This window comes from Cnephaeus nilssonii (genome assembly GCF_951640355.1).
Source record: "Cnephaeus nilssonii genome assembly, chromosome: 16".
Classification (NCBI taxonomy): domain Eukaryota; kingdom Metazoa; phylum Chordata; class Mammalia; order Chiroptera; family Vespertilionidae; genus Cnephaeus; species Cnephaeus nilssonii.
Window position 1 is genome coordinate 19,462,639 of NC_137087.1, and position 27,855 is coordinate 19,490,493.

Here is a 27,855-nt window from a genome sequence, read left to right on the forward strand (position 1 = left end):
AGAAAGCAAAGTGGGTCAAGTCCCACCTGTCTGCCCGGAGGTACCCAGGCCAGGGCCGCCGTGCCCTTCACCCTTCTCCCTCACCTCCCAGGCCAGCCACGCCGTCGTTTACCAGAGCAAGTGCCAGTTCCTGTGAGTTGCTTTTCTTTTTAAAATTCAGACCATTCCAGAAACGTTCAGTGAGTACCAGTAAAACAAACCAAGGGGAACATATTGAGGGAATAACTTAATTTAAAAAGGAATACACACGAACACTCTACATTCAAAACCAAGGGAACATCAGTCATTTCTCCTTTTGAGCCGGTACATTTGGGAAGCCAGTGAAATGGAGAGAACGTGGTTCGTGGATAATAACCTTGTCCAGGTGGGGAGGCGGGTCACTGCCCCACCTGGGTGTCCAGTCGGACGTGGCAGAGACGCGGTGAGACTTGAACGGGAGTCTGAGTCAAGGTCAGGCAGGGGCTGGGGCTGGGAGGGGAAGGGGTCTGCTTGGCCTTTCAGTTCAGCCTGGGCTGAGTTGGTCCTTAAACTCGTCCCCCAGGGGTGCTCCTTACCTTATCCTTAGACACTTAACATTCTTGTTTGGTTTTCTTAAAAAAATAACAAATTTTATGAAGGTAGAGGTCAGATGCTGAATGAGTGCCTGGCAGAGGTGGGATCTGAGCTGCAGACAGCAGGCTGCCACCACGTGACGAACCCAAGGTCGTGAGCCAGGGTCGGCCTGGTGGGGTCCGCACCCCACGGTCCTGGTGCTGCTCACACCAGCGAGGCTCCCCCTTCTAGTCATAGCTCCGTGATCTCCAGGGGGCTCTCCATGATCACGTCTCGAAGCTTGTGCAGGGGCGTGGATTTGGCGGACTCTGTGCGGGCGTTGCGCTCGAAGGCACTGGCCTCGGCCGCCGTCAGCGTCTCCAGGGAGCGGCCCAGACCCTTCTGGTCGTCCTCGGGCAGGCTGCTGAGGTCGGTGGCCAGCAGTGTGCCCGTGCTGCTGTGCGCCCTGTGGATCCCGTCGGGCCCCTTGAGCTCCGGCGGCGGCTTGCAGAAGCGCAGGCTGCCCTGGCCCGGGCTGCGCTCCCCTGGCTCCTCCAGCTCCGTCTGGATCAACTGCAAGAGTCCAGGGGCCCCCACGTGCTCAGGGCTGGGCCCAGGGGGTGAGCAGGTGGGTGGCCCCAGCGTCCTACCTGCCACGCGCCTGCTTCCTCCCCATGGCGCACAGGAACCCTGGGCTGGCGCTAACAGCCTGTCTCCAGCTGGTACAAGGGGCACCTTGGAACTCACGGGGCTGTGTTCTCGGGAGTATGGGCTTTCTGTGAGTTGAATTTTGTGTATTCGCTTTTATCTACAAAATCGCTGTGATGCAGCTGCAGTGTCTGGGTTTGTTACCAAGTTGGCCTCAAGCAAGGTCAACACTAGTGGCCAGGTCGAGAGTTCCCACAGGTGAAGCTGGAGGGGACCGAGGTGCGCCGGGCACTCAGTGGAGCTTTTGTTCTGTGTGGAGCTCAGCTTGGGCCCATCTCACTTGAGAATGTTGGCCCAGCTGGTGATCTGGGTTTCACCTGACTTTTTCAAGTGTTGACATACCACCGCAGGCAAACAAACTTGAGAACCTATTTGAACTACAGCCAGTTTCTTTAAATCACCCCTTTAAAGTATCTTTCTGGGGTTCCTCAACTCTGAGAAACACTTCCTGGTGCCTACCCCATCTCTGGAAAGCCCACCGCAGCACCCAGGAAGCAGAGCCCACTGTCACGAACTGTACCCCACCCACTGCTCTGGTCCTGGTTGCTGAGCTCGAGACGAAGGATGAGAGCAGCAGGAGAGCCCAAGAGTGAGAGAGAGCGAGCACCCCCAGGACTGGGGCACGGCACACAGCTCCCTGCCCTCCCAGCTACCTCGGAGATGGAGGAGTGGCAGGAGGAGGCTTTTTGCACCATCCGCTGTGCAAAGAGCTTTTTGAGCCGCAGGTAATCCTCCAGGACCACCTTCAGCAGCGAGCCCTGGGGGAGGGAGAAGGTTAACCCCCCACCACAGCCCCCCAGCCTCCCCACCCCTCGCTCTGGTAACTCATACGGGGGTGACGGAAGGTGACAGGGCGTCTAGGAGACACAGGCCTCTAACCCTAGTGCAGAGGATCAGGAGCAGAGCCTGGCAGCTCAGGATGGCACCCTGGTCCTAAGGGCACCACGGGCTGAAGCAGCGCCTGATCTGCCCAGTGCCTGGGACCCTCTCGTTGCCCTGGTGCTCTGGCCCCAGTGGAGGCCGGGTCTAGCTGAGCCTGGAGGTGGAGGAAGCTGTCCCCGCTCCCTGCATCCTCTGGAGCAGGCCCAAGCTTAGCTAAGGCTCCGGGGCAGGGGTGCAGGAGTCTGTAGGGAGCGCTCACCTTGATGGGCCCCTCCCGGATGATCTGGCCCAGCTTGGCAATGTTGTCGTACTCCTGGAGGGCTGCCCGCAAGTAGCGGTCTTCGTCAGGTTTCACTGCTGCTGGCTCACGCCCGAAAGTTCCCTGGAGAGAGGATGTTGGCTGGACAGAGGTAGCCAGCGAGCAGGCCCACCCCACAGGCAGGGCAGAGGACCTCCCCCTAGGACAGCGGTCGCCAACCTTTCGGACCTCACGGACCACCAGAGGTCCACGGGCCACGGGTTGGCGACCGCTGTCCTAGAAAACCCCGCTCCTTGGCCAGGGCTGACGAAGACCCACCCTTCCTCTTCCCCTGGCCCTGCCCCTGGCCCTGGCTCACGTGGGTGCGGGTGGGGCTGCTCCACAGGTCGGCGATCTCGCTCAGGTTCTCCGGCAGGTCGTCCTCGTGCTCGGCCTGGGCGGCCAGTTCCAGGTTCCGGCAGAAAGGATCCAGCCATACTGGGTTGGCCCTGCAGGTGGGGGTGGGGTGGGGTGGGGTGAGGATGGAAGGCTTGAAAGGACAGATGCCCTGCCAGCCTCACCTTCACCCCTTCCTGTTTCCCTGGCCAACTGTAGTCTTTCACAGAGCAGGGGAGGGGGTATAGGCCCCTTGCCCACAGCACCTGCGGGTGCGTCCTCCCCCTAGGATCCCACTAGAACCAGGACAGGACAACATGTCGACTGGATGAGCTTCGGTTTGGAAGCCTCACTGCACCCACTGACCGAAGTCAACCCCCCCCCCCCCCCTCAAACTTGGGGCCCATCAGGGTTGGGAGCCCAGCTCAGTGCCACAGTTTCTAAGGGTGGAGAGAGAGAGGGGTGGCTTAACCCACCAGGGGGCGCCCACACCCCAGGTTTAGCTAGTCTGTGTTCCCTCACTGGGAGTCGGCAGGGAAGTTTCCGCCCCAGCTGCGTCCCTGGCAGGCCTTCCCAACGTGCACCAGGCAGGGCTTGGGGGCCCCACTCACCCGTCAAAGGAATACTTGTTGGTGTTGGGCATGTCCATGATGTCGATGAAGCCACGATTCCCTGCAGGGAGCAGTCGGGGCATGGAGGGGAGGGAGCTGCTCTGCTGGGGCTGGGGCTGGGGCACCTGGCCCAGTCCAGGGCCATGTGAGTTCCCCAGGAGCCCCTCCTGACCTCTGACCTCCCAGCCATCACAGCCCTCACTCACCTGCGGAGCCAGCCACTATGGCTTTGAGTTTCCTCTTGTGTCTGGAGAGAAGCAGAGAGAGGCGCTGGTCAGGGAGGCTGGGCTGGCATCTCCGGGCACTGCCTGCCTGCATACCCATCCCTGGAGGAGGGCTGGCTGGTCAGCCAACGTCAGGGCGGGGCCAGGGGTCACTCACACGGTCCTGTAGTACCAGTTCATGAGGATGAAGAGCATGGCAGCCAGGAAGAGGAGGATGGCCAGGACAATGATCGCCATCTGAGGAAACAGGACAGGCGTGAGCGGGTGGGCGCACCCAGGGTGAGAAGGGGGCTGTGGGGCAGGTGCCACCAGGGGTACCTGCAGGGCAGACATGTCTTCGGGCAGCTGGATAGAGATGGCAGGCTGCACGTCCATGACATTGTAGTTCCGGAAAAGATTCCGCAGCTGTTCCTTGTTCTCGTCGATCATCTGGATCACCCTGGGCAAGGGGCAGGGGCCTCAGCTCCCAGCCTCAGCCATCCCCCAAGCGCTTGCTCACTCAGGCCAGGCTGCCCAGTTCTTGATTTGGACGTCTAAGGTTCAGCCCCCGCAAGCCTTGCAAGATTAAAGCCCACCCAGCCAGGATAGCTTTGTATCATACAGAGTTCACATCCCTCACAATCAGTATAATGCTCCCATTGTACAGATGGGGAGAGTAAGGCTCAGAAGGGCAGAGCTCTGCTAATACCCACAAACTGTTCTCTCTACCCACATCCTGGGGAGAGCGCCACGCAGCAGGCATGATGGTGCTGGTTACGCCTCTGTTGGTGGGTCCTCCCAACTCCAGGGCAGGGAGGCAGACGACATTCTGAGCACAGATCCCCACTCACCGGTCCACGTCCAGGATGCGGTTGGTCTCTCGGTTCACCACATGGATGAGCAGCTCTGTCTGTGCGAAGTTCACCCGACCCTTCTTGTCCACATGGAACTAGGCAAGAAGGGGCATGATGGGGTGTGGCAGGTGCAAGGGGTGGGCTGGGATGGGCAGGCCTCTTCTAGGCGCCCCTCCTGTCCTGCCTTACCAACAAACCCATCACAAGCGAGATACCCATCACTTCACGGCACTGCAAGGCACTATCATTCCCCCCAGTGTCCAGATTAGGAAACAGGCCCAGAGACCTGGAAGGCCTTTCTCGGGGCCAGGCAGGTAGGAAATGATGGAGGGCACATACATCCCTTTCCATGTCTCTGACCTCCCCACAATGCCCTGTCCCTCCTGTGGCCTAGTCTTCTCCCTCCACTGCCCCAGCCCAGGGCGGGTTCCGTGGGCACCTGCACGTCGTCAGTGTTGACAATGGCACCGGTGATGTTGGAGAGCAGGCGGATGAACTCCTCCTCAAAGCCACGCACACGGTCGGGGATCTCATTGATGACGATCTTGACGCGCTGGTCATCCCTCAGGATGTAGATGCCGATGATGGCCGTGTCGTTGTGGCCTGCCAGGTCCTGGGCCACGATGTCCACCACAAAGTAGCCGGGGCTGTAGGCCATGAAGAGGTCGAAGGTGCGCAGGATGCCATCCACGCTCCCTGCAGGAAGAGCCCACGGGTGGGGAGCAGTTCAAGGGCCACTCAGTGCCCCAGAATCCCTGGGGCAGCGTGAGGTCCAGGGGCAGGAGACACACTTCTGGGGAGGCAGCATGGGCCTGCAGGACTGGGGACCCGGAACTGCAGAGCCCAGCACCCACCTCAGCGTGGCTGCCAGACCTATGCCTCTTCTATAGATTTCTAGCGACCTCTCCTGATTTCTAACTACTGAGCTACGTTTTTATTTAAACATTGTGCTTACTAAACAAAACAACGGTGGGGTGTGCTGGCCCAAGAATGATGAGTTTGGGAATCTGGTGTCCCCTGCTGGGGTCCTTCTGAGCCTCCTCAGTGTCTCTCTGTATCCCCACATGAACTTCAGAATTTGACAGTAGAGAGATGACCACAGGAGGTCCAGTCCAGTCTTCTCTTAAAGACAGTAGACAAGGGTTTAACATTTGCCACTTTCCAGCTGTGTGACCTTTCACTACTCAGCCTCTCTGTGTTTCTGTTTTCTAAAATCAGAGCAATGGGCGCTCAGAGGACAAAGTGATGGTGTCTGGTTGTGTGACTGGAGAAGGTGGCATATGAACTAGATTCGTTTTTTTAATCCTTACCTGAGGATATGCTGTTGTTTTTTAAAACTGAACTCACAGAGAGAGAAACATTAATTGATTGCCTCCTGTATATGCTTTGACCAGGGATCGAACCTGCAACCTTTTGTGTCCTGACCGGGAATCGAACTTGTAACTTTTTGGTGCTCCAACCAACGGAGCCACCCAGCCAGGGATGACCTAGATTTTGAAGGGTGGTTGGGGGGAGCATATCGAAGGCAGAGGTGGAGGTCAGAATGGTAATCCAGGAAGTGAAGAAAAGGGCCCAAGGGCTCAGGGGAGGATGGTGTGCAGCAGGCTGAAGGAAGGGTGAGCAGTTCAGCTTGAATGGGCACAGGGCCTTTAAGGGTAGTAGGGGGATGAGAACCAGGAAGGGGGATTAGGAAGAAGACCTGGTGAGCCTTGAATGCCAGGCCAGGAAGTCTGGATTGACTCCTACAGACAGAGAAGAGCAGGGAAGGGGTTGGGGCTGAAAGTAAGGTAATGGGACACCCTGTGGGCTCAGCCACCCACACAGGGAAGTACACAGCAGACATGCACACTTGTAGGTACAAGTACACTCTGAATGCTGGCTCCCCAGTGCCTAGCACCGTGCCTAACACGGGAAGGTGAGGCGTCCAAATGGAACATCAGGTGGATGTAAGGAAAGGAGAATGGAGAGAAGGGTGGATGAATAATGAATAATGGGTGGAGGAGGAAATGGGAAGAAAAAGATAAAGAGGAAGTGGGTGGGTAGATGTAGATATGGATAGGTGGTTGAATAAAAGGATTAATGAATGATAGTTGACTGGCTGAATAGGTGGATGGGCGAATGAATGAAAAGACTGTCATGGCTGGCTGGCCACCCATATTCTGTGGTGCCCAAACAGACCACCCCATCTCTTCCAGACGACATTCCATGCAGTGACAGAGGCCCTACCCATGGTGAAGACCTGGCCCACGTCCTCGGAGTCATTGGCAAAGGCCCGGAAGTAGTGAATGGCCAGAATGCTGTAGAAGACCAGGCTGTTGTTGCCAATGTCTGCGTCCAGGGCCAGCACCTGGATCAACTCCGAGCCCATCTTGGCGTCAGTGGCCACTCCTGCAGGAACAGGCGGGTGGTGTAAGTGGTAGGGCGGGGGCCACCCCACACCCGGCACCCCGGCTCCAGGCCTGCACCTGCAGTATACTCAGCCTTCGTGAAGCGCGGTGGCTGGTCGTTGATGTCCTCTAGCACGACGCGCACCTCCTGCAGGGTGAGGTCAGTGACCAGGTCCAGGTCTGGTGCGGGTCCCCGGGGAGGTGTCCAGCTGCGATTGCTTGAGGCCTTGACAATGAAGGAGAAGACAGCTTCGCGCTCCCGATCCAGGTCCTTCAGGACCAGCAGACGCCCGTCAGGCTGAAGATGGAAATTCTTCTCTTCGTTCCCAGCTGAAGGTGGGACATGGCACAGGGTGAGGGGACAGGCACACTGGGCCATCTCCAGCCCCAGGCAGGTAGGGCACTAGCCCCACCAGGCCCCACCTGCGATGAAGTAGTACACAATGGCGTTGGAGCCCTCATCCGCGTCCACAGCGCCGGTCACATTGCCCACGAGGGTGCCCCGTGGCGAGTGCTCGGGCACCGTCAGCAACTGGTACTGGGGGCTGCCTTTCTGCAGGGAGAGGGGAATGTCATCACAGGGGGTCAAGGCAAGGCCCAGCTTCCAGCTCCTGCCAGAGGGCCCGAGGCAGGACGTTAGTGGGTGCTGAGGGAGCTTCCTGTCCACACCTTAGGGGGTGAGCAGAATGGCTACAACCTCAAGGGAGCAAAGGCTGGGCCTGGGAGACCCCAGCTCTGCCCTGATGTCACCCAGTGGCCTCCTCCATGAGGGCAGGGCTGGGCTTGGCATGTTCTCTGGCCTCCCAACACCTCAGTGGATGTCTGGACCGGGCGTCACTGTCTCATATGCACATGCGTCTCCAAGGAACATCTCATCCCAGGTGCACACAAGGAAAAGCACCAAGTCAGAGAGCCTGAGTCCACCGGAGGGGCTGAGCCCCAACTCAGGAAAGCAGAGCTGACCTTCAGGCTTCCTGTGTACAGTGTGTGCAATGAGGGGTCAGCTCCAGGAGTCCGGCATTTGTGTCCATTTTGACAGCTGGGTAGTGCTTTGAAGTAGTAGTTGCTCAATAAGTATTTGTTCTATTAAGTGCATGCAGGTTCCTGGGTGCAACCACATGTGTATATGGTAAAGGGTGCAGAAGGGAGGACATGCACATGTGTGCCTGCAGGCAGGGAGTCCCTGTGTGGGCGTGACAGGTGTGGGGGATGGGTGAGAGCTCACTGGAGGCCTCAGGAAGAGGGGCTCATTGTCGTCGATGTCATCCAGGGCCACCTGCATGGGCTGCATGGTCTCATAAGGCACCGGCTGGCCCAGGTCGCTGGCCACCAGGATGAGCTGGAGGTGGAAGAGCAGTCAGAGGAGGAGCCAGAGGGCCAGAAGGGCACTCCCGGGGGCCAGAGCACCCTCTTGAAGACGTTCTAGGTGAGAGGGTGGTGGCCCGGCACCCAGAGGAGAGCCCCTCCCCGGCCCGCCCCTTGAGCTGGCCCCGCCCTTACGCTGTACACCGCCTGCTTCTCGCGGTCCAGGCGCTGCGCGGTCTGGATGAGGCCGCTGATGGGGTCAATGGTGAAGTACTCCCAGTCCCGGTTGCCCGTGGTCTTCAGGAAGCTGTAGCGCACGGCCCCGTTGAGGCCCTCATCCTGGTCTGTGGCGTAGACCTCGTACACGTTGGAGCGCAGCGGGATCTCCTGTGGAGGGCAGGGGAGGGAGGCTACTGGGGCACCTGGGAGAATCCCAGCTCCCAGGCCCCCCTGGAGTTCTCATTCTTTCTCGTCCTGTAGCAGAATGTCCTTGCCACCTTTCTGCATCCTTAGGAAATGGCTGCCTGTTGGCTGGACTCTCCTGGAGTCTGAGCATCTGCTAGAACGTCCCCTCACTCCACCCCTAGCCAAGGCCACTGCCCTTTGATGGTTCAGCCCGGGACCCTCCATGCTCCAAACTCTCTTAGGGTGACGGCCTGTCCAGCGGCTACCCCCATCCCTCCGACTCCATTGCATGCTAAGGTTTAGAGGAGGCCACAGCCATCCTCTGTTCCCGGGTCTGTCTTGCTCTCTGCTACCCCAATCACAGGAGCTCTAGGTATCCCCAAACAACACCATCCACTCAGTGGGGTACCTGAAAATGGGGGGCAGGTAGGTAGGGTGACACGGTGGATGCAGACTGGACACCTGGGTTCTAGTCTGTTATAATACCATGTGACCTAAACATGCCACTAAACTCTCTGAGCCCCAGTCTCCCATTTTCCTTGAATTAAGTCTAAGATATCACAAAGCCTAACTGATGTCATACACTGACCCAGGCATGATAAAGCTGCATAGCACACAAGCAAAAGAACAAGTTTCTTTGCTTTTAGTTGAAAAATTACCGGCTCAGCATGGTTCCACTGTGTATCTCATTGACCATGACTACTGGAAACGCTGAACGGCAGTTACAGTTAATTAATAGGAAGTGGGATGACAAACAGATAATTTCTTAACAGATGTTGGTTGTTTGGGAGACACGAATCTTTCAAAATACAGAGCCCTTGAAGGGAAAAAGTTAGTAAATGGGGCCTTTGGTATGGAAAAGAACTAGATTATTGTAAATTTATACCCTGCCTCATTCCACAAAGGATGTAAGGCAGTTTACCAGAAAGTATACATTATAATAAGAGTGAACACATTTTTTAAAGATCAGGGTAGAGAAAGGAAATGGTTGACAGGAAAATGGGAACTGAGGGATGGGAGGCAAGGTGTGTGCTAAGACCCTGCAGGGCCACTCAGGGTGGGCTGAACGCTCTGAGCTCCCTTAGTGGACAAAGCCAAGAGGACCCTCAGTCATCACATTAGACGCAAGTTGAAGCAAGTCACAATATAAAGGCCAGTGTTTCCTAGAGCTCTGCCTGCAGGACTTTCCTCCGTGGGACCTCACAGAGTGGGACAGCAAGCACTCAGTGCTGACAATGTGACAGCAAGCACTCAGTGCTGACAATGTGAGATGCAGAGACTTGCTGACGTTTGGGGAGCAAACAAGTGGGAGACGCCCTGATTGCTCCACCACGGAGCACTGTGGGCCTGGGTGCTGAGAGGAAGGAGAAGAGGGTAGGAGACAGGGAAAGACTTCCCTATCTTTACAAGGCAATTAGAGCGAGGAACGAAAGAATTGGAGTTTCCGGAAGCTCAGCCACTTCCCCTTGCTTCTTGTTTAGATGCTCATCCTCAACTCCCAGGCTGTCTCCATTTTGGGATCAGCAGGGACAACAGACATTTGGAAGACATCTAATAGCTAGAGATTATCGGTCCCATATCGCAGAGGGAAAAACAAACTCAGAGAAGTCACTTGCTCTAGGTAATTTGGCTGGTAAGCGACAGAGTTAGACTTGAACCCAAGACCTTTTGCGGACACAGCCCGTATTACTAACCATTGTTCAGCACTGCCCTGTGCTCCCTCCTCTGGCCTCAGTTTCCCCACCTTCACAATGGGGCCCGCCCTTTCACTCTCGGGCACGACTGCGGGCTGAAGTGGGCTGGGTATTGGAAGGGGCATGCTGTCGGCAGGAGGCCCTGGGGGGCAGCGTACCTCTTTGATGTGGATGATGGTGCCGTTGGGGGGGCGCACAAAGACAGGGCGGTTGTCATTGACGTCGATGACCTCCACCAGGAGCATGGTCGTGCCCCAGAGTGGGGGCTCTCCGCCATCTGTGGCCACCACGGTCAGGTTGAACCTCTCGTAGGAATGCAATGGCCGCTTTGTGGTCACCAGGCCTGAGTCCATGTCCACGTGGAAGGCCTCTGGCGGGGGGTGGCAGAGAGCAGGGTATGTCTCTGGCTGAGACATCCTTCCATGGCAGCCTGCCACTCCCACCCCCTCCCCCCGATGGCATCACAGGTAAGGAGCCGGCTACGTACCCTCACCAGGGCCCTCAAGTGAGTAGGTCAGTTCCCCGTTGGAGCCCTCATCCTGGTCGGTGGCCATCATGGTGATGACCGAGGTGCCCGCTGGTTCATTCTCATAAACGCTCGTGCTGAACTGGGGCTTGGAGAACTGTGGCCGGCAGTCATTGACGTCTAGCACCTGAATCACCACCTGGTGGGGTGGGGGGAGTGGGGGAGGTTGAGGTCAAAGGTCAGGGGCATATTGGGAGCTACTTCAGGTGACCCAGTCACAGAGGAGTAAGCAGAGGTGGACAGTGCCCACTCTTGGAGTGTGACCTCAAACCATTTATTTAACCCCCGAGCCTCAGTTTCCTTAGCTGTACTTTGGGGACAATGTATCTTCTCTCTCAGGGGTGTGAGGCTCCCGGTCACAGCGTGTTCCAGGTTGTGATGGTGGGCAGTGCCCGGCCTGAGGAAACGCTCAGCAGCTGGTACCGTGCGGAGCGGGTGCTCTGTGGCTGGGCCCTGAGGCAGGAAGACCCCTGCCCACCGCCTCCTCTGCCCTTTGCTCCTCCCCTCAGTGGCCCACACATCACACTCTAATCTCTGGACCGTAATGCTGGATGGCGATCCCTCCACCCCGGAAGGCTCCCTCTTGGTTGGGATTGTATTTGGCCTGGGACTTGGCTCTCTCTGCTGACCCCACAGCCCGGGGGGGGGGGGGGGAGGTCCCACGGACACACCAGGCCAGGAGACCCTCCCTTCCCCTCCTCCCCCGACTCACCACTGCCCTTGGAGGGAGGCAGCCTTAGTTTTCTGACTCCAAGTCCTGTGCTCTTCCCTACACAGCACGTGGCTGTGTGACCAGGGGCAGGATTTCGATGTCGTGAGTGCTCCCAGCCCCTCCCCCATCTGCTAAGAGAACTTGCCCACCAGCTTCTCCCCTCCTCACCCAGGAGAGTGTTTTGGATGGTTAGTTAGGTTATTGTGGGGAGAGCTGAATGCGGAAGGACATGACTGGCTGAGGCAGAAAGAAGGGGGAGAAAGAAAGAGAAAGCCAAGCCTCATGGAGTAGGATTTGGGGTAGAAATGCGGTAGAACTTAGAGGTGAGCTACTGGCCTCAGAGCACCTGTGCAGACGCTGGACCTGGGGTTGTGAATTTGGTTCGTTGTTAACGTTCTTTAGAAGACACAAATAAAGAAAATTGCTTTATAGTTATGTTTGGTTGCCGGACTGTGTTTCTTTCCCTCAATGGGACACGTGGGCACTCTGGCCAGGTGGAGCCCGGCTTTATTTGGGTTACTCCCAGGCATGTCCCTCTGCCTCAGCAGAGGTTTGGCACAAGAGATTTCTGCTGGAGTCCCCGTCTCCCTTGGCCACAGCCATTGTGACCCACCCAGCTAAGCTCTTGTCTTTTCCTTCCTGCCACCACGTCTCTGAGGGGAACAGGTGGCTCTTCAGTCGTCAAGCTCTAAAGGCTTTTCTTGCTGCCTCCACGGCCCCAGTCCCTGGACTCCCTGGCCTAGCCTGGCACCCCTCACCTGCACCGAGTTTTCTCGACGGTTGCTGGCTACATCCCCAGGGTTGTCTTTGGCCAGGGCAGTCAGGATATAGTGGTCCTTCTTCTCCCGGTCCAGAGAGGACAGCACATAGATGTCGCCCTAGTAGGAGGAGGATGGAATCAGCAGATATTTACTGAGCATCGACTGAGTGCCGGAGCCTGCTGGGGGCTCTGGAGATACAGCACTGAACAGGAGAGACAACAGCCCCTGCCCCTATGCAGCTCTCATGCTAGCCCTCACTTCCCCCGTCCACCTGGAGATGGGACAAACAGCCCAGGCTGGAGCGTACTACCTGGCCAGGTACATGGTCGTGTGCCATAGATACTCATTGTTCATAGTGCCAGGCCAGGAGCATGTCTGATTGCTCACACCAAGCAGGAAGAACAGAACACTGCTGAGAGGGCAGAACGAGGGGGATGTGGGCAGTGGGAGGGAAAGTCCAGTTCCAGCCCAGCAACTGGGGAGGGCCCTGGCTGGCCAAACACCCCTCGGCCACAGGGATCTTTCTGTGTTGAAATAGCAGCTTGGAGCCCATTTTCAGACATCTGAAACCATCACCCCTCTTTTCTCTTGAGTTTCTGCTCTCCCACAGGCTGAGACTGTGGGAGCATGAGGGAGGTACTGGGTACAGGGCCACATATACACCAGTAGGAGGCGCTCAAACATTGTGCTCACTTTCTGCTGGGCTGCCTATGCCTCTCTTTGGACAGTTCCAAAAAGTGTTCCCATGGACTCGAATCAAGCTTGCTAGTCTGCTGGGGACACACAGCAGAAGTTTTTGTCCCACAGAGGGCTAGTTCCCAAAGATTTTGGCCACTTCCTCCATGCCTGCTGGGACAGAAAGGCCTCAGTCTACAGGATGTCTGGGACTCTTGAGAACAGGGCTGACTGAGCTAAAAAAAAACCTCTGAGGTTACAGATCTCCAGGTGGCAGGACCCAAAAACGGGGGGAAAACCGCCGTACTTTTGGTGGCTTCTCAGCCTGTGACCCTGGGCCCATTCCACTCCCCAGTCCCAAACCCATGCCCTCCATTGCCCGCTTACCGTGGTGGGGTTGATGGCGAACTTGCCCTCTCCATCCACAAGGCTGTACTCAATGACGGCAAAGTTGCCTGAGTCGGCATCAGTAGCAGTGACCGTCAGGATGACGGTGCCCACGGGCACATCCTCATAGACGGCTTCCTGGAGCCCGATGGGCAGGGGGAGAGAGCAGCCAACGTTAGTCCTCCAGCCCATGCCCTGCGCTAGGAACTCACTGATAGACAACCCAGGGCATCAAGCTGCTCATGGGGCGGTCACTACCATGAGGCTTAGAGGCTGGTAGGGTGGTAGCAAAAGATGACCAAAGGCCCCAAGGAGTGGGCACAGGTCCTAGACCCACCAGGCCTGGCCACCCACCTGGTAGGAAGGCTGGTCAAATATGGGGTTGTTGTCATTGATGTCCACGATCTCCAGGTAGACAGGGATCTCGGCTGCCCGGGGTGGGGACCCATTGTCTGAAGCCCTCACAGTAAAGTTGAGCCAGTGCACTTCCTCATAGTCCACCGTCCGGTTGGCAATGACCTTCCCTAAGACACAGAGGCACACCCAGGGCCATTTTGGCCATTCCCCACTTACAAAGCTCTCCACAGTATGAAGAGAAGGATCTAGAGCTCTGAGGGCAGGTGTGGTCCCTTGAAGAAGGAGGATGGTCAGATAGCCCTGCCCAGTGGCAGGTCAGAGGGCTGAGAGCAACTGGCATCCAGCCGTTCTCTTTACTGGAGGGGCGAGAGAGCTTTTCACATGTCAAATAGATGAACATCAACATGCCCAGGGCCTCCTCTGAGACACTCCCTCTTGGCCTTCTTGCATCCTAAGAGATACTAACAGAGTCATCCCTCCACAACCTCAGGTTCAGTCTGCTGTTGGCTGAATCTGTGGATATGAAACTGTATATATGGATGGAAGGCTGACTATGGGACTTGAGCATCCATACATTTTGGTACCCCTGGGGAAGTCCTGGAACCAATCCCCCTTTGATACCAAGGGACAGCTGTAGTGAAAGCTTGGGTGGTGGAGAGAGATGGTGGTGGAATATTCCAGGTTCCCAGCAGACCTTAAAGGGGCCTTCCATCCCAACCTAGGACAAAGCATGTTGTCCTTTCCTCTAGTTTGGGCATCTGGCAGGAACACTGGCCATATTGGCTCTGGCCCAGCCCATTGAGGGGCCATGGTGGGGCCACAACGGGAGGGTGAGAAGTGGGCCATGGTCCCTCTTGGAGGGTGACAGGCACACACACGCCCCCCAGCCCTACCTGCTGAGGAGTCTTCCAGCTGAACGTAGCCTGGGGGCATCAGGTCCAGCAGGCTGTAGGTGATCAGCCCATTGAGGCCCTTGTCGGGGTCCACAGCTGAGACAGCGATGAGCGTGGTGCCCGGGGTGGCCCCCTCCAGGACCTTCTCTGTGTAGTAGGTGATCCCAAAGGGCTTGAACCGGGGCGTGTTGTCATTGACATCCAGGATGTTGACTGTCAGCTTGGCTGGGGTGGAGGCAGGGGGGGGAGGGCGACGTGAGGGACACCAATATGGCTGGGCCTTCCTAAGTCTCAGCTACTCCTGGAGAGGATCCCTGTAGCTTGACCCACGTTTGCGTGGTGGGTCATGACCTTCTGCTCTGGTCTGGTCTCATTCTTCCATAAGGAAAGGAGTTTGGGTTCTACCACCCGGCTGAGTCACCTTGGTGAGCCCCGGCCCACTGTGCCTTCGTTTCCTAACCTGTCCCATGAGGCCCTTTCCATGATTCAGCCTTCTGCTTCCTGAGTCATGACCTCTCTAAAACCAGCCCTTTGTCCTCTGAGTGTGGGACGTGTAGGTGAGCACGTCTGCCCTTCTTTCCTGAAAACTCGGTCCTCTGGGCAATCAAGATAAGCAGACATGCCTCCAGCAGCCCCTTCCAGCTCATGCCTCAGGCTGCAGGCAACACAGCCTGTGCCGGCCTGCAGAAGGCAGCAACTATTCCCCTCTCTTCTCTGCCACAGTGGCCGTGCACCCCAATATGGTGTCTGTGGCTTCCATCACCTTTCTTTGTGCTTTTCTTCCTAGGACCCTGTGGCTTCCTATCAGATCTGGGGTTCCCGTCTCACATCCTCATTACCAGTTCTGATAACGGATTCCGATCTAAGTCTCTAACCCATCCTTTTCTCAGTTCCCGTCCAGCCTCCACCAAGCCTCTTTCTGACTCTGAGCCTTGGGTTTCATGAATCCCCCAATTCTTGGCTTCTGGATCCCCTACTGCTGAGCTCTGCCTAACAACAGGGACACACGCCATCCTGGGCCTCACTGTAGCTGCCACCTTTCACATCCCTCTGGGTCCTGCTGCATCCTTCCTGGGGCCAAGCCTTTGCTGTTCCCAGCCTGCCCCTCCTGCCCAGATCAGCTCTGAATAACCAATGGGAGGTGCCTGCGGGGAACCTTACCGTTTGGCACGCTGACAGAGCGCTCTGGTAGGTCGCTGGCATTGTCAATCACCGAGAGAGTGACCTCATAGGTGGCAACCAGCTCCCGGTTCAGGGGAGACTTCACCATTACAGACCCTGTAGACCAGATCAGGTCAGGTTCAGCCTGAGGGGAACCCCCTAAAACCTGTGCCTCCTAGGGGTACTCCGGGCCAACCCACTCAATTCCCCACCGAGGGCAATGGTCCCCAATGGACCTTGTTCTTGCTGATCTCATCTTTGGCTGGGATGAGGCCACAGCCACCTGCAAGTTAGGGCACATCACTCATTGCAAATTATTTAACCTCTCTGCACCTCTGTTTCCTCATTTGCAAAATCAGGATAATTATAGTACCTGCCACATAGGGTAATTTTGATGGTTATAACAATGAAATGAGTAAAGGGCTTAGAACAGTGCCTGGCACATAAAGAATGCCATGTAATTGCTTGTTTAAAAATGCTTTGTATCCCACAACAATGTGAGTATACTGAACACTGCTATACATTTAAAGATGGTTAAGATGGTGAATTTTGTTACGTGTATTTTATCTCTATTTAAAGAATGCTTGTGTTCTACAGAGATCAAGTATAACGGAAGTTCAAGGCCGCTAAACTGCTGAGGGGGTGCTCTGCAGGGGACAGCAATGGAACAGCCGGACAGTCAGGACTACTCCTTTGTCTCCATTAAGTAGGGAGTGACATGGACTAATGTGGGAAAGGAGCGTGGCCTGTGTTAGAACTAGCAAGGAGTTTTCTCCTTCCCACTGCCTCTAAGAGCCCCGCCCACTCCCAATCACTGGACAGATCTAGTTTAGCTGATGCAGGGGCTACTCCATTGGGCCCTCTCTGCTTCCTGCCTGTTGGAGGATCTGATGCTCCTCCTCCCATCTGCCTCATCCAGGGTGGAACCTCCTCTCTCCCTTTCCAGCTCCCTCTTAGGCACTGAGGTCTCTGGGATTCCCTTCCCCCTTGGTAGGTCCCCCTGCTGGGCTTCTGTCCTCCTCGGTTTCCAGCCATGGGGAGGTCACTTACCCTGGGCCGCTGCCTCCTCCTCCTCCTCTTCCTACTCTCGCTCCCCGTCCCCGAGGCTGGGGAGCGAGGATGGGGAGAGGATGGCTGCATTCAGTCTGCAAAGGCTGGGCCACGGCCTTGGCCTGGCCCCACAGGATGGGAAGGGTGGTGGGGGTGCGGTGGGTATGGAGGAAGGCGATGGGGTGAAGCAGAGAAGAGATGAGGTGGGAAGTGACAGAGAAACAGAGCTCAAACCTGTGGGCCTGCCAGCCGTGAGGAAGAGAGAAGAGGGTTAACATCAGTTAGTTCAGGTGCAGAGGGGATGGATCAGAGCAGGGCATGGGGGGCAATGGGGCTCAGTGCTGACCAGGGTGGGAAGTTTGGGAGGGAGGCTGTGAGGGAGTTTGTGAGGCAGAGGGGAAGGGAGCCAGGGAAGGAAGAGGGAGCCCATTTGGTAGGAGAGGAAGCGGGAAGGAAGGTGAGCAAGGCGGGTGGGGAGAGCATGAGGAAGAGGGGCAGAGAAGACACTGGAAAGAAAAAATAGAGAGAAGAGAGTCAGTCAGAGGGAAGGAGGACAGGAAAGAGAAAAGTGGTAGAGGCATCAGTACTGTAGGTACAGCATAAAGTTGGGCAGGGGTATGGAGCAGCTCTCCATGGTCCTGAACAACCACTGCAAGGGGTCGGGGTTCTGCTAACTGGGTCACGGCTTAACCTATGTGACTTCTCCTAGTGTTCATGGTTTTCCTCACTTCTTTTTTCCTTTAGGCCTCTGATGCAGACTGAGCTAGTCATACTCTTTGGCTCATTGCGCACTATCATCATTGGCACTACTCTTGTTTTATGTATGTCTCTATTCCCTTTTATTTCAATACTTCTTACCCCTTCTCTTCTCCTCTAGGGCAATCATTGTAATGTATTCAAAATCATGTGGGTTTATTTTTTTGTGTGTGTCTCTCTCTCTGTGTGTCTTATATTTATGCAAATAGGATTGTGGTATATATACCCCACCCTATTTCTTACTCTTTTCAGTAAGTACTTATTTTTAAGGTTCACCCACGTTGCTCTGTGTGAGTCTAGTCTGTTGCTTCTGACTGATGCCTGGCATCCCATGGTGTGCACCTACAATGTTTTAGTCTCCAATCTCCCAAGGATGGGTGCCCAGGTGGCCTCCAACCCCCACCACCAACATTGCAGTGAACATCCTCAGAGAGTCCCATTATTGACCTGAGGATTTCCTTGAGAAGTTCTACCCTGGAGCAGAATTGCTGGGCCATAAGGTGTGAGTGGACTTTGTGTTAAATTGCTCTCTAGTTGGTAGAATGGGTCTGAGTTCCTATAATAGTATTTGTGGGATCAGATGTGCCCACATAATCACCAATACTCAATATTGTCCAGCATCTAATATCTGCTAATTACATTTGGAAGCTGATATCTCATTGCTGTTTTACTATGCGTTTCTCTAAACAACAACATTTTTTAGCATTTAGTATTAGTCACGTTAGTTTTCCTGTCACTCCCTGGGCCTTGCAGGAAGTACCAGTATACATGGCAGGTCCCATGTTCCTCCCTAACTCCTAGAGGAACTGAACTTGGGGAAAAATGGTAAAACTATCAAAATTATAATAAACTGCATAAGTCATAAAAGACAGGCCACATTTCTCTTTGTTTTGTGATAGTATAAGAAAGTCATTAAAGATATACATATATGTATATATGTATATGTAAACATATATAATTTAAATAGCCAATATACATATGAAGAAAGTATTTAACTAACTAGTTATTAAAGAAATGCATATTAAAACAAGGTACCTAAATTAAAACAATTTTCCTAGAAAATTACAAACCTAAACACTTTATAATATTTAATGCTGGCAAGAGGTGGTGAGTGGGACACTCATACAACACTGATGGGAACTGGTCAAGGGAGAAGAAAGAAGAGAGAGGAGGGAGGGAAGGAACAAAGGGAGAGACAGAAAAGAGAGGGAAGGATGTGCTGTCAACAGGGGAGAGCAGAGTAGACTGAAGAGCAGCTGAGGGGAAGAGAGGGGAGGGGGGAGGGAGGGAAAGGGAGAGAGGGGAGAGAGAGAGAGAGAGAGAGAGAGAGAGAGAGAGAGAGAGAGAGAGAGAACACCAAAGAGGAGGGTGGGGAAGAAAGCAGAGCTCAAAGAGCCTGGGGCAGGGAGTCTGGAGCAGGGGTGAATGGGGAGCAGGCCCTTGTACCTGTGTTGATATTCACAGCAAAAGCGTCCTCCTGGTCAGGCACCAGGCGGTCAGTGTCGTCCTTGGCCACAATGCTGACGATGTGGTACTCCAGCTTTGGGTTGAGGTCACGGTCGATGGCCGTGACATTGGCAATGACAGTGCCTGGCTCGGCTGACTCCAGCACGCTCACGGTCTGGATGGGGTTGAGGAACTCGGGGCGGCAGTCGTTAATGTCATCGATAAGGATGGTGATGATGGCCGTGCCAGAGAGAGGAACAGTGCCCCGGTCAGAGGCCACCACTGTCAGCCTGTAGGATTCCTGCTCCTCCCTGTCAATGGTGACATTGCCGACGCGGATGACCCCCGTGACCGGGTGGATGAGGAAGCGGTCCTGAGCCCCAGCTTCTATCCGGTAGACCAGCTCCCCATTGAGGCCACTGTCCTCATCCGTGGCTGTGACCTGAAGGACTGAGAATCCTGGGGGGAAAGTGGGGAGGAGCTGAGCACACTGGCTTCTTCTAAAAACATCACAACAACATACACGTGTTGGCAGTCCACAAGGGACCCTTCTCACCACAGCCTTGCAGCGTGTATCTTTTAGACTTTTCACGTTTGCAATTTTGTAGGAAAACAGTACCTTATTTCCTTTTACATTCCTTGGTTATTTGTGAGATGGATCATTTTTTAAATAACTTAATGATCAGTTGTATCTTCTGCAAATTGCATGTTTTTGTCTTCTGCCTATTTTTTCTATCAATTTATACAAATTATATAATTATGATAACTTGTGACAAATACCTTCTTTCAGCTTGTTGTTTGCCTTTCCAGTATTGGTTATAATTATCTGAAGTAAAGAAGTGTAAATGTACAAGCACCAAAATTTAGTATTTTTCCTTTTCTAAGTTCTGTTTCTTATATGCTTAGAACTTCCTTATTCTGAAGTCAGATAAATATTCACCTAAAGCTTTTCTTTTACTTTTTATTGTTGTCTACCTTTTAATTTTTTCTTTAGAATGTCTTTGGATTTCATTTTGGAGTCTTATATGGGGTAGGATTCTACACTAAATGTTAAAAGATGCTTTGCACACTAATTAGTTTTTACTAATGGTTTCATTGTTTCCTTTATCACATTAATATTACATTCTTTAATCTGGTATTTGTTTCTGGGCTACTTTGTCCCAGATCCTTTAGCTCATATCATATGGTTTTAAATACTGCAGTTCTATAATATGCTTTAATATTAGGTAAGGCAAATCTGGTTTTATTATACTTTTTTTCCCCCCAAAAAATGTTCTTATTCTTCCAGATGACTTTCAGAATAAAATTTACCCCCAAGATATTATTTGATTTTGATGGGCATCTCATTAATTCTATTTTCACTTTAAAATAGTCTTTTCAACCAGGAACATTTCTTAATAATCTCATTTTGCAGACCAGATACTGTGGAGCAGAGACAGGGGGGACCTGGGTCTCCCGACTCCCTCTCCAGGGCTCTCTCCCCCCACCCTGCTGCCTGTCCTCCTCCCGCTGGAGGTGGATTCTGCTCCGACCTGTGAGGCTCCAACCCCCATGGACCACCAACCATCTCCTGCCTGGGGGCGGGCCTGCTCCCTGCACCCTGCTCACCTGGGGGGCAGTTCTCCAGCAGGTGGATGGTGAGGGCAGCAGGGCTAAAGGTGGGCCAGTTGTCATTGTCATCCAGGATGGTGACGATCAGGTCAGCTGTGCCGTTGAGCAGCCCAATGTCCTCAGCCAGCAGCAGCAGCTCCAAGACGGGAGGTGAGAAGGCCTCCCGGTCAATGACCACACCCGACCTCACTGTCACCACGCCTGACACCCAGTGCCACCAGCCAGGGAGATGCAGGGGCAAGGGGTGCAGTGGGGAAAGAGGGCAAGAGCCATTCCGGAGGGTCATGGGAAGACCAGCACAATGTGGGAAGAGATAAAAGAGGAGCAGAGAAAGCAACAAATGACTTTCTTCCCCAAAGGGCTCAACGACCAACGCTTAGGGAGGTCCCCTCGGCGCCAGTCTCCTGGGATTGTCCCCTCCCCAGGTGCCCTCGGCAGGTCTACAGAGTCCTGCCTGGGATGGGTGACCCAAGGTGAAGGATTGACCAGCTCGGCAGAGAGGGGCTAGTATGTCCCTCCTTGGTGTCACCTGTCCCCCAACTGTTCTACTGTCTAGGACCAGACTGATGTGACGTGGTCTCTGGCGACCTTTGGGTCTGCTTTGGGGACAGAGCTTTGGCTGCTTCTGGCTGACTAGGGGCCTGTGTCTGGCTGGGCACAGGGAGATGGAGGAGTGGGTTGGGGGCTCTCTGTCTGGGCTGAGAGTTTATGTATTAGCAGGTCCCTTGTGTTGTCCCCATTCTAAGTCAGGGGTCATCTCACCTGGCCCAGGTGCCCTAACCCAGCTCCGGGAGGGGAGGCCCTAGACCTAGCCACGGCCCCCTCCTGCCCCAGCTGGGAGAGGTGGGCCGGCGGGAGTGCTGGGTGTGCAGCGGCCTCACCTGTACTGTTGTCGATGTCAAAGAGGCCGCTCTGGGCGCCCAGCAGCTGGTAGGTCACCACAGCATAGACGTCCAGGTCTGCGTCCAGGGCCAGGATGGGCCCGTTGAGCACCGTGAGGGGGGTCCCTGGACCAGGGGGAGAGGGGTCACTACAGGGCCAACCCGGCCCCCCACCCCCGCCCCCGCCCCGCCCCTTCCCGGTGAGCCATGGCTGACAATGGATGAGAGGGAGGTGAGGTGGACGGGGTGGGGAGGCCCTGGGCCGGCTGCGGCAGCCTTGGCAGACTGACGCAGATGCCTGGGGAGCGGCCTCAAAGCCCTGCTGGGGAGAAAACACAACAGTGGTGAGCAAGCCCCTCAGGGCCCCCATGGAGCACGCCTGCCTTCGCAGCAACCTTTGAGGCTGGCTACTCCGAGGGAGGGTCTGGGGGCTCCCTGACATCCTCTCCCTGTGCATGGGCCCTATCGAGGTATGCATACCCCTCCCTGTCTGCCCACGTGTATACACAATGCTTTATACAGGTGTCTGACCGTACATGATTGGAGACGCATATGTGTGTGCAGGACTCTGTTCACCTGGCCACGGGAGCACTCGCAGGCCTGGGCACCCCTGGCTGTGTGCCTGCCTGCCTCTGCAGGTGGGCACATTTGCACATTTGCACACAGAGTGCACTGTATAGGCACCCACATGCCTATGTGTGTCTGTGCATGTGTGTAAGCCCACAGATATGCTTGACATGAACATGTATTAGCACATGTATGAGCATATTCACAGGCAGAAATAAGAAACAGTTCACGTAGAGGGACACCCAGCCAGAGACAAGGAGTTTCTCAGTTCATCTCTTTCTGACTTAGAATCCAAACTGTGGGGGCTGGAGGAAGAGGGAGAGGACATCCTTGGGGACAGTAAAAAGGAGATTCTGTCGCTCTGAAGGGGGGTGAGACTGCTCAGTGCATGTGTGTGGGGAAAGAGCTATGGGGCCTATGCAGGCCCCCTGATTACAGATGCTCTTGAAGCTTCCAGAAGCCTCCAGGATGTTTGGTGCTGCAGGGGTGGAGGGAACAGAGAGGGTGGGCGTGCTCCCATCCTGGGTGGTCCTCACACCTCACGGTCCCTCTTAAGGAGCATTGGGGCTGCTCTCAGACCACTTTGAGGACCAACGATCACTTCCAACCAGACCTGTGGCCTCTTTGGTGGCCCCTGAGAGAACTGGCAGCCCGGGCCCACCTGCCCCTTGGAGCTGCTTCCTTCCCTCCCGTCCACACCTTTTGGCACCCACCGGCTATGGGGTGAGGCTGCCACCCCAGCCTGGCCTCAGCTGGGCCCACCTCAGGTATGAGGTGGATCCACAGGCACCTGGGACCAGGTGGTGCCTGGCAGCAGCAGGAGTCCCCGGGTGGGCCCAGCACCTACCAGCAGGAGAGTTCTCCATCACCTCTGCCTGGTAGGTGCTCTCAGTGAAGAGGGGGTGGTTGTCATTCTCATCCGCAAGGAAGATCAGCAGCAAGTCAAAATCCTGTGGGAGGTGTGATGGGGGGTAGGCTGTAGGCATATCCCAGCAAAGTGCTCCAAAGGCTGAGATGTGGGGTCAGGGCACAGGGTGGAGAATAAAAAAGCCCATACTAGGGGTCTAGAGACCTGGGTTCAAGCCCCTACTGTGCTAGCAGCTCTTTGCACGGCCTTAAGCAAATCATTTCCCCTCGCTGGGCCTCAGTTTTCCAATCTGGCAAATGAGAACTTAACTCCTTCACAGAGGTGCTGTGAAGCATTTAATCAGGTCCATCTAATGGTAAGAAAGACTGAAAGCAGGAATGAGTGGTGGCTTTCAGACCTCTAGGCCGGCCTGATGCCCCATCAGAGTTCACCCAAACTCGCACCCAGGGCTGCGCTTCACGCTTTTAAAAAACCAGTCATAGTTCTGATCTCTCGGAACCTCCACCGCGGAGGCAAGGAAACCGAGGCCCAGAGGTGACTGTTGAACTGCATGGCAATTAGCAGCAGAGTGGGGACTAGACCCAAGCCTCCTGACTCCCACCACTCAATGCTGCTGCTTCCCAGGGTGGGCCAGGCCCTCTACAGCACAGGCAGAGGCGGGGAATGAGAGCAGGAGAGAAAGGACGGGGAGAGGAAGTGGGAGGAGGAGAGAGGAGCACAGAATGAGAGGCCAGTGACTTACAAGTCTCCTCGGCCTATACAGATGGGGAAACTGAGGCCCAGAAAGGGTAGTGTCTTGGCTGAACCATGCAACTAGTCAGAAGCATAGCTGAGATAAGCCAGACCCAAGGACTCTTGGCTGAGGTCCTGCCCCAGAACTCATGGCTGAACCTACCCCCAAAGGGACCGTTTGCTTGCAACAACTCACATCCTCTTAGGACAGAGAAATAATTTCTCTGGCTTTTGAGGGAAAAGCCATCCTTTCAGGGGAAATGCAACCCAGAGTTGTGCCTGTGAGTGCACGCAGGTCATATGCACACACAACGGTGGTGTGTGCCCAAGTGTCAGGGGTTTGAGGGGAGATGATGGCCGAGCTCCCTGAGTGTTTGCCATGTGCCAGGCACCAGGCTGAACACTGCAGATATTGGCTCCTCGGAGTCCTCTCCACAACCCTGGGGGCATCATTTTGCAGAAGAAAAAGAGAAACTGCCTGGCCAAAGCCACACACCCGCTGACAGGCAGGCCTGGGATTTGAACCCAGCACTTGCTCACTCCAAGGCCTGTGCATCCAACGCCCTGGCCAGGTTGCCTGTGTGTCTCAGGCGCCCGGCTGCTCCCCCCACCTCACCCATGCCCTCCAGCCTCACCCTCCTGGCTATGCGCGGGTTCTCCGGGTTGTCCTTCACGGAAATGGTCAGCTTGTACTCGGGGATCCGCTCGCGGTCCAGGGGCCGGTTCACGGTGACGATCCCTGTCTGGGAAGTGGGGGGCTGGTAAGCTCAGTAGCGACCTGTTCCCCACTTTGAGCTCTGGCCACAGGTGCCCAAATGCTCTGCCTGCGCTTCACGTGCCTGGGAATTGCCTCCCTAAATCACCGCAGACGTGGTCTCTAAGGACGAAATGGCGAAATGGGCCGGCACGGTCTCACCAGGGCAAGAGTGACCCCCCCCCCCCCCCCCCGGTGCTGCTGTCTCAAGGGGGTGGGGCCTCTGGACCCTCTGATGCCAGCAGCCGGAAACATGCCACCATGTCAAATGAACCAAGTGGTACTGAGGCTCTGGCCCCATATCTGCACATGATAAGCCCTGGGGGTGATGGGGACCCCAGAGATGGCTCAGCTGGGAATCTCGGGTTCCATGCTTCCCACTGAGACTCTTGAGTCCTAGTGGAGGAAGGAGGCTCAAGGAGGAAAGGGAACCAGAAGGAGGCCAGACAGCGGCGTAGAAAAGCCTCTAGGGCAGGGTCCCCCCTTTTGGGAAAAACCCTGGGGAACACCCTGGGTCAGTTCCCGCCCTACCGTGGCATTGATGGAGAAGGCCCGCTCCCGGTTGCCGGCCGTGATGTTAAAGGTGAGGAGGGCATTGCACCCGCTGTCAGCGTCGCTGGCCAGGATGTGGGCGACGAAGCTGGAGACGGGGCTGTTCTCACTGATGGTCACGTTCATGGGGAGGTTCAGCAGCACAGGGTCGTTGTCATTGATGTCCAGCACCCGAATCCCCACCAGCATCTGGGGCGTGTCAGGGGAGGAGGAGAGGAAGAAGAGGGGACGGACAGGAGAAGAGGGGGTGTGAGGAGAGAGAGGGAGAAAGAGGGATGGTGGACATGGTAGCCAAGGAGCAGGTGAGGAGTGAGGCAGGGCAGGATAGCGAAGGGGTGGTGATTGAGGAAGGAAGGTGCAGTTGAGGACCATGGAGAAGACAGAGGAAGAGGAAGAAGAAAATGATAATGAAAAAGGCAAGGAGATGAAAATGAGGATAAGAGGGAAGCAGAAAAGGCCGAGGCAGAGGCGAGCTGAAAATGGCAGTGGCAGGGCAGAGGCCCGCACACAAGGCGGCCTCCCCAGAGAGCTGCTGGCGGGGGGACAACTCGGAATGGTCATGGCTGCCAGGCCCCAGGCCCAGCCTCCCTGGGCGAGCCCCAAGATCCACTCGCAAGTCCGTTAGGGCCCCTGAGAGCACGTGGCCTCTCTGGACTTGGGGGTGATAGTGTTTACAGGAGTCTCCATGCAGAGTTCAGGGGGCAGCAAGGTAAAGCCAGAAGAATGGGGGCCCCAGACTCACCGTGGAACTGAGTGGGGGCACCCCCCTGTCTCGAGCACAGATGGTCAGGTTATAGAAGGCAATGGTTTCCCGGTCCAGCTCCACATCCTTCCGGACCCGCAGCACACCCTCCACGGGAGAGATCAGAAACTCCCCTGGGTGCCACCAGGAGAGGCCAGAGTTAGCCGAGAACGGTCAAGAGGGCAGAGCGCCTAGGCCTGTCCCGCTTCCTCTAGCAAGGCTAACTCCCCGGAGTGTGGGTCCTCCGATCCCCAGCTTCAGATCCTCATGGGACCTGCCAAGGTCTGGGAAGTACAGGAGGGAGGGGGACAGATAACTGCTGGGTGCAGGTGGGTCTGGGCCCGCTCATGCCCTGATGTGCCTGAGAGGCCAGGCCAGTTTCCTTCCTGGCTCATGGGCAGGCCAGGGACTAACTCTGGATAAGATGCTCACATTGAAAAAATGGGATTCAGTAAGGCTGCAGGATACAAAATCAATAGACAAAAATCGGTTGCGCTTCTATATACTAATGATGAGTTATCAAAAAGAGCAATTAAGAAAAACAATCACATTTATAATTGCATCAAAAGAATAAAATACCTATAAATAAATAAATTTAACCAAGGAGGTGAAAGACCTATACTTGAAAACTATAAGGATTAATGAAAGAAACTGAAGATATAAATAAATGAAAAATATTCCGTGTTCATGGATGAGAAGAATTTATATTGTTAAAATGTCCAGACTACCCAAAGCAACCTACAGATTCAATGCAATGCCTATCAAAATTCCAATGGCATTTTTCACAGAAACAGAACAGACAACACTAAAATTTGTATGGAACCCCAAAAGTAATTCTGAGAAAGAACAAAGCTGGAGGCATTATGTTCCCTGATTTCCAACTATATTACAAAGCTATAGTAATCAAAACAGTATGGTATGGGCATAAAAACAGAACTGAACGGAGATCCCAGAAATAAACTCACACAGGCATGGCCAATTAATTTATGACAAGAGAGTGAGAATATATAATGAAGAAAGAACAATAAATGGTGCTGGGAAAACAGGACAGCCGCCTGCACAAGAATGAAATGAAACCACTATCTTGCACCTTACACAAAAATTAACCCAAAATGGATTAAAGGCTTGCATGTAAGACCTGACACCATAAAACTCCTAGAAGAAAACATAGACAGTAAGCTCCTTGACACTGGTCTTGACAATGAATTTTGGGATTTGACACCAAAAGCAAAGGCAACAAAAGCGAGAATAAACCAGTGGGACCACATCAAACTAAAAAGCTTCTGCACAGCAAAGGAAGTCATCAAAATGAAAAGGTAACCTACTGGATGAGAGAAAAATCTTTGCAAATCATATATGTGACAAGGGGTTAATATCCAAAATACATAAAGAACTTATTCAACACAAGCACAAACAACAACAACAAAACAAAACAGAAAATGAAATGGGAGTCCAGAGAAAGGTGATGACGTATCTGCGCTCTCCCAGCAAGTTAACAACAGACCAGGATTCCAACCCAGGGCTCTGGGTCTCAGCCCACGGCATCCCCTGGCACTTGGAGTCTTTCCAGACAGTCAGGGCTGAGCCAGGTGGGAGGTGGGGGAGGGAGGGGCGAGAACAGGAAGTGGGTACAGGGGAAGAGCAGAGGGGCAAGTGGGAGCCCAGCTGGATAGAAGAAAGGGGAGGGGCAGTGAGTCCGGGTGGGGAGAGCGTGAGGAAGAGGGGGTTATCTGTGTGTACTCTTCCAGGAACTGCTAACAGGGAGGGTTACTTCCTTCACTTTCCCTTTGGTACCTGGGGGGAGGGAGGGGCAGAGTGGGGCACTGACTGCTCAGGAACACGCAGCACATGAGGGCACAGCAAGGACAGAGGCCCACGCTCTCCCACAGCTTCCTGTGCCTGCCCCTTCTCATCCTCCCTCACCATTCCCTGCCCCCAGCTCCTGTTGCTCTGATGTGAAAAACAGCCCCTTCAAGGCTCACCTGCAGCTGGGATTTCCCGCCAGCTCTTCTGCTCCCCGCAGCCCTGCAGACTGCTTACAGCAGGATTTCCTGAGCCTGATACTCCAAGGTCTCAAAGAACTGAGGATTCCCTTCTAGGGGATTTCGGGCCCCGTCTCAGCCCCTGGCCATGTTCAATCAGATGGCCCCCTGCCCTCTCTCCAAAGCCAGCCACCCCTTGAAAGAAGGGAAGGAAGAGGTTCTGAAGGC

The 27,855-nt window shown here is 54.8% G+C and overlaps 1 protein-coding gene across 5 annotated transcripts; it reads right to left on the reverse strand.

Annotated features, from left to right (window-relative positions):
* Nucleotides 1-66: 66 nt before the first annotated feature.
* Nucleotides 67-27,819, reverse strand: LOC307112675 (cadherin-23). 5 transcript variants are annotated; one of them, XM_079793529.1, is made up of 30 exons: nucleotides 27,628-27,819; nucleotides 25,646-25,779; nucleotides 24,883-25,092; nucleotides 24,233-24,340; nucleotides 22,845-22,947; nucleotides 21,431-21,556; nucleotides 20,547-20,750; nucleotides 18,939-19,397; nucleotides 15,687-15,803; nucleotides 14,526-14,750; nucleotides 13,630-13,799; nucleotides 13,276-13,413; nucleotides 12,211-12,330; nucleotides 10,702-10,879; nucleotides 10,373-10,584; nucleotides 8,311-8,502; nucleotides 8,036-8,149; nucleotides 7,234-7,363; nucleotides 6,889-7,140; nucleotides 6,650-6,811; nucleotides 4,863-5,119; nucleotides 4,421-4,518; nucleotides 3,909-4,029; nucleotides 3,748-3,827; nucleotides 3,573-3,613; nucleotides 3,367-3,427; nucleotides 2,739-2,868; nucleotides 2,381-2,503; nucleotides 1,893-1,997; nucleotides 67-1,104 (listed from the first exon to the last, which is right to left on the reverse strand). In XM_079793529.1, exons 3-30 carry the CDS (start codon nucleotides 25,090-25,092, stop codon nucleotides 784-786), a joined length of 4,557 nt encoding a protein of 1,518 aa, XP_079649655.1. In that variant the 5' UTR covers nucleotides 25,646-25,779; nucleotides 27,628-27,819; the 3' UTR covers nucleotides 67-783. The 5 variants fall into 5 exon arrangements, 4 of the variants coding, with proteins under 4 accessions (XP_079649655.1, XP_079649653.1, XP_079649652.1 ...); XR_013814739.1 differs by lacking the exon at nucleotides 1,893-1,997 and having other exon boundaries at nucleotides 67-468; nucleotides 555-1,104; nucleotides 3,748-4,029; XM_079793527.1 differs by lacking the exon at nucleotides 1,893-1,997.
* Between the last annotated feature and the right edge of the window lie 36 nt (nucleotides 27,820-27,855).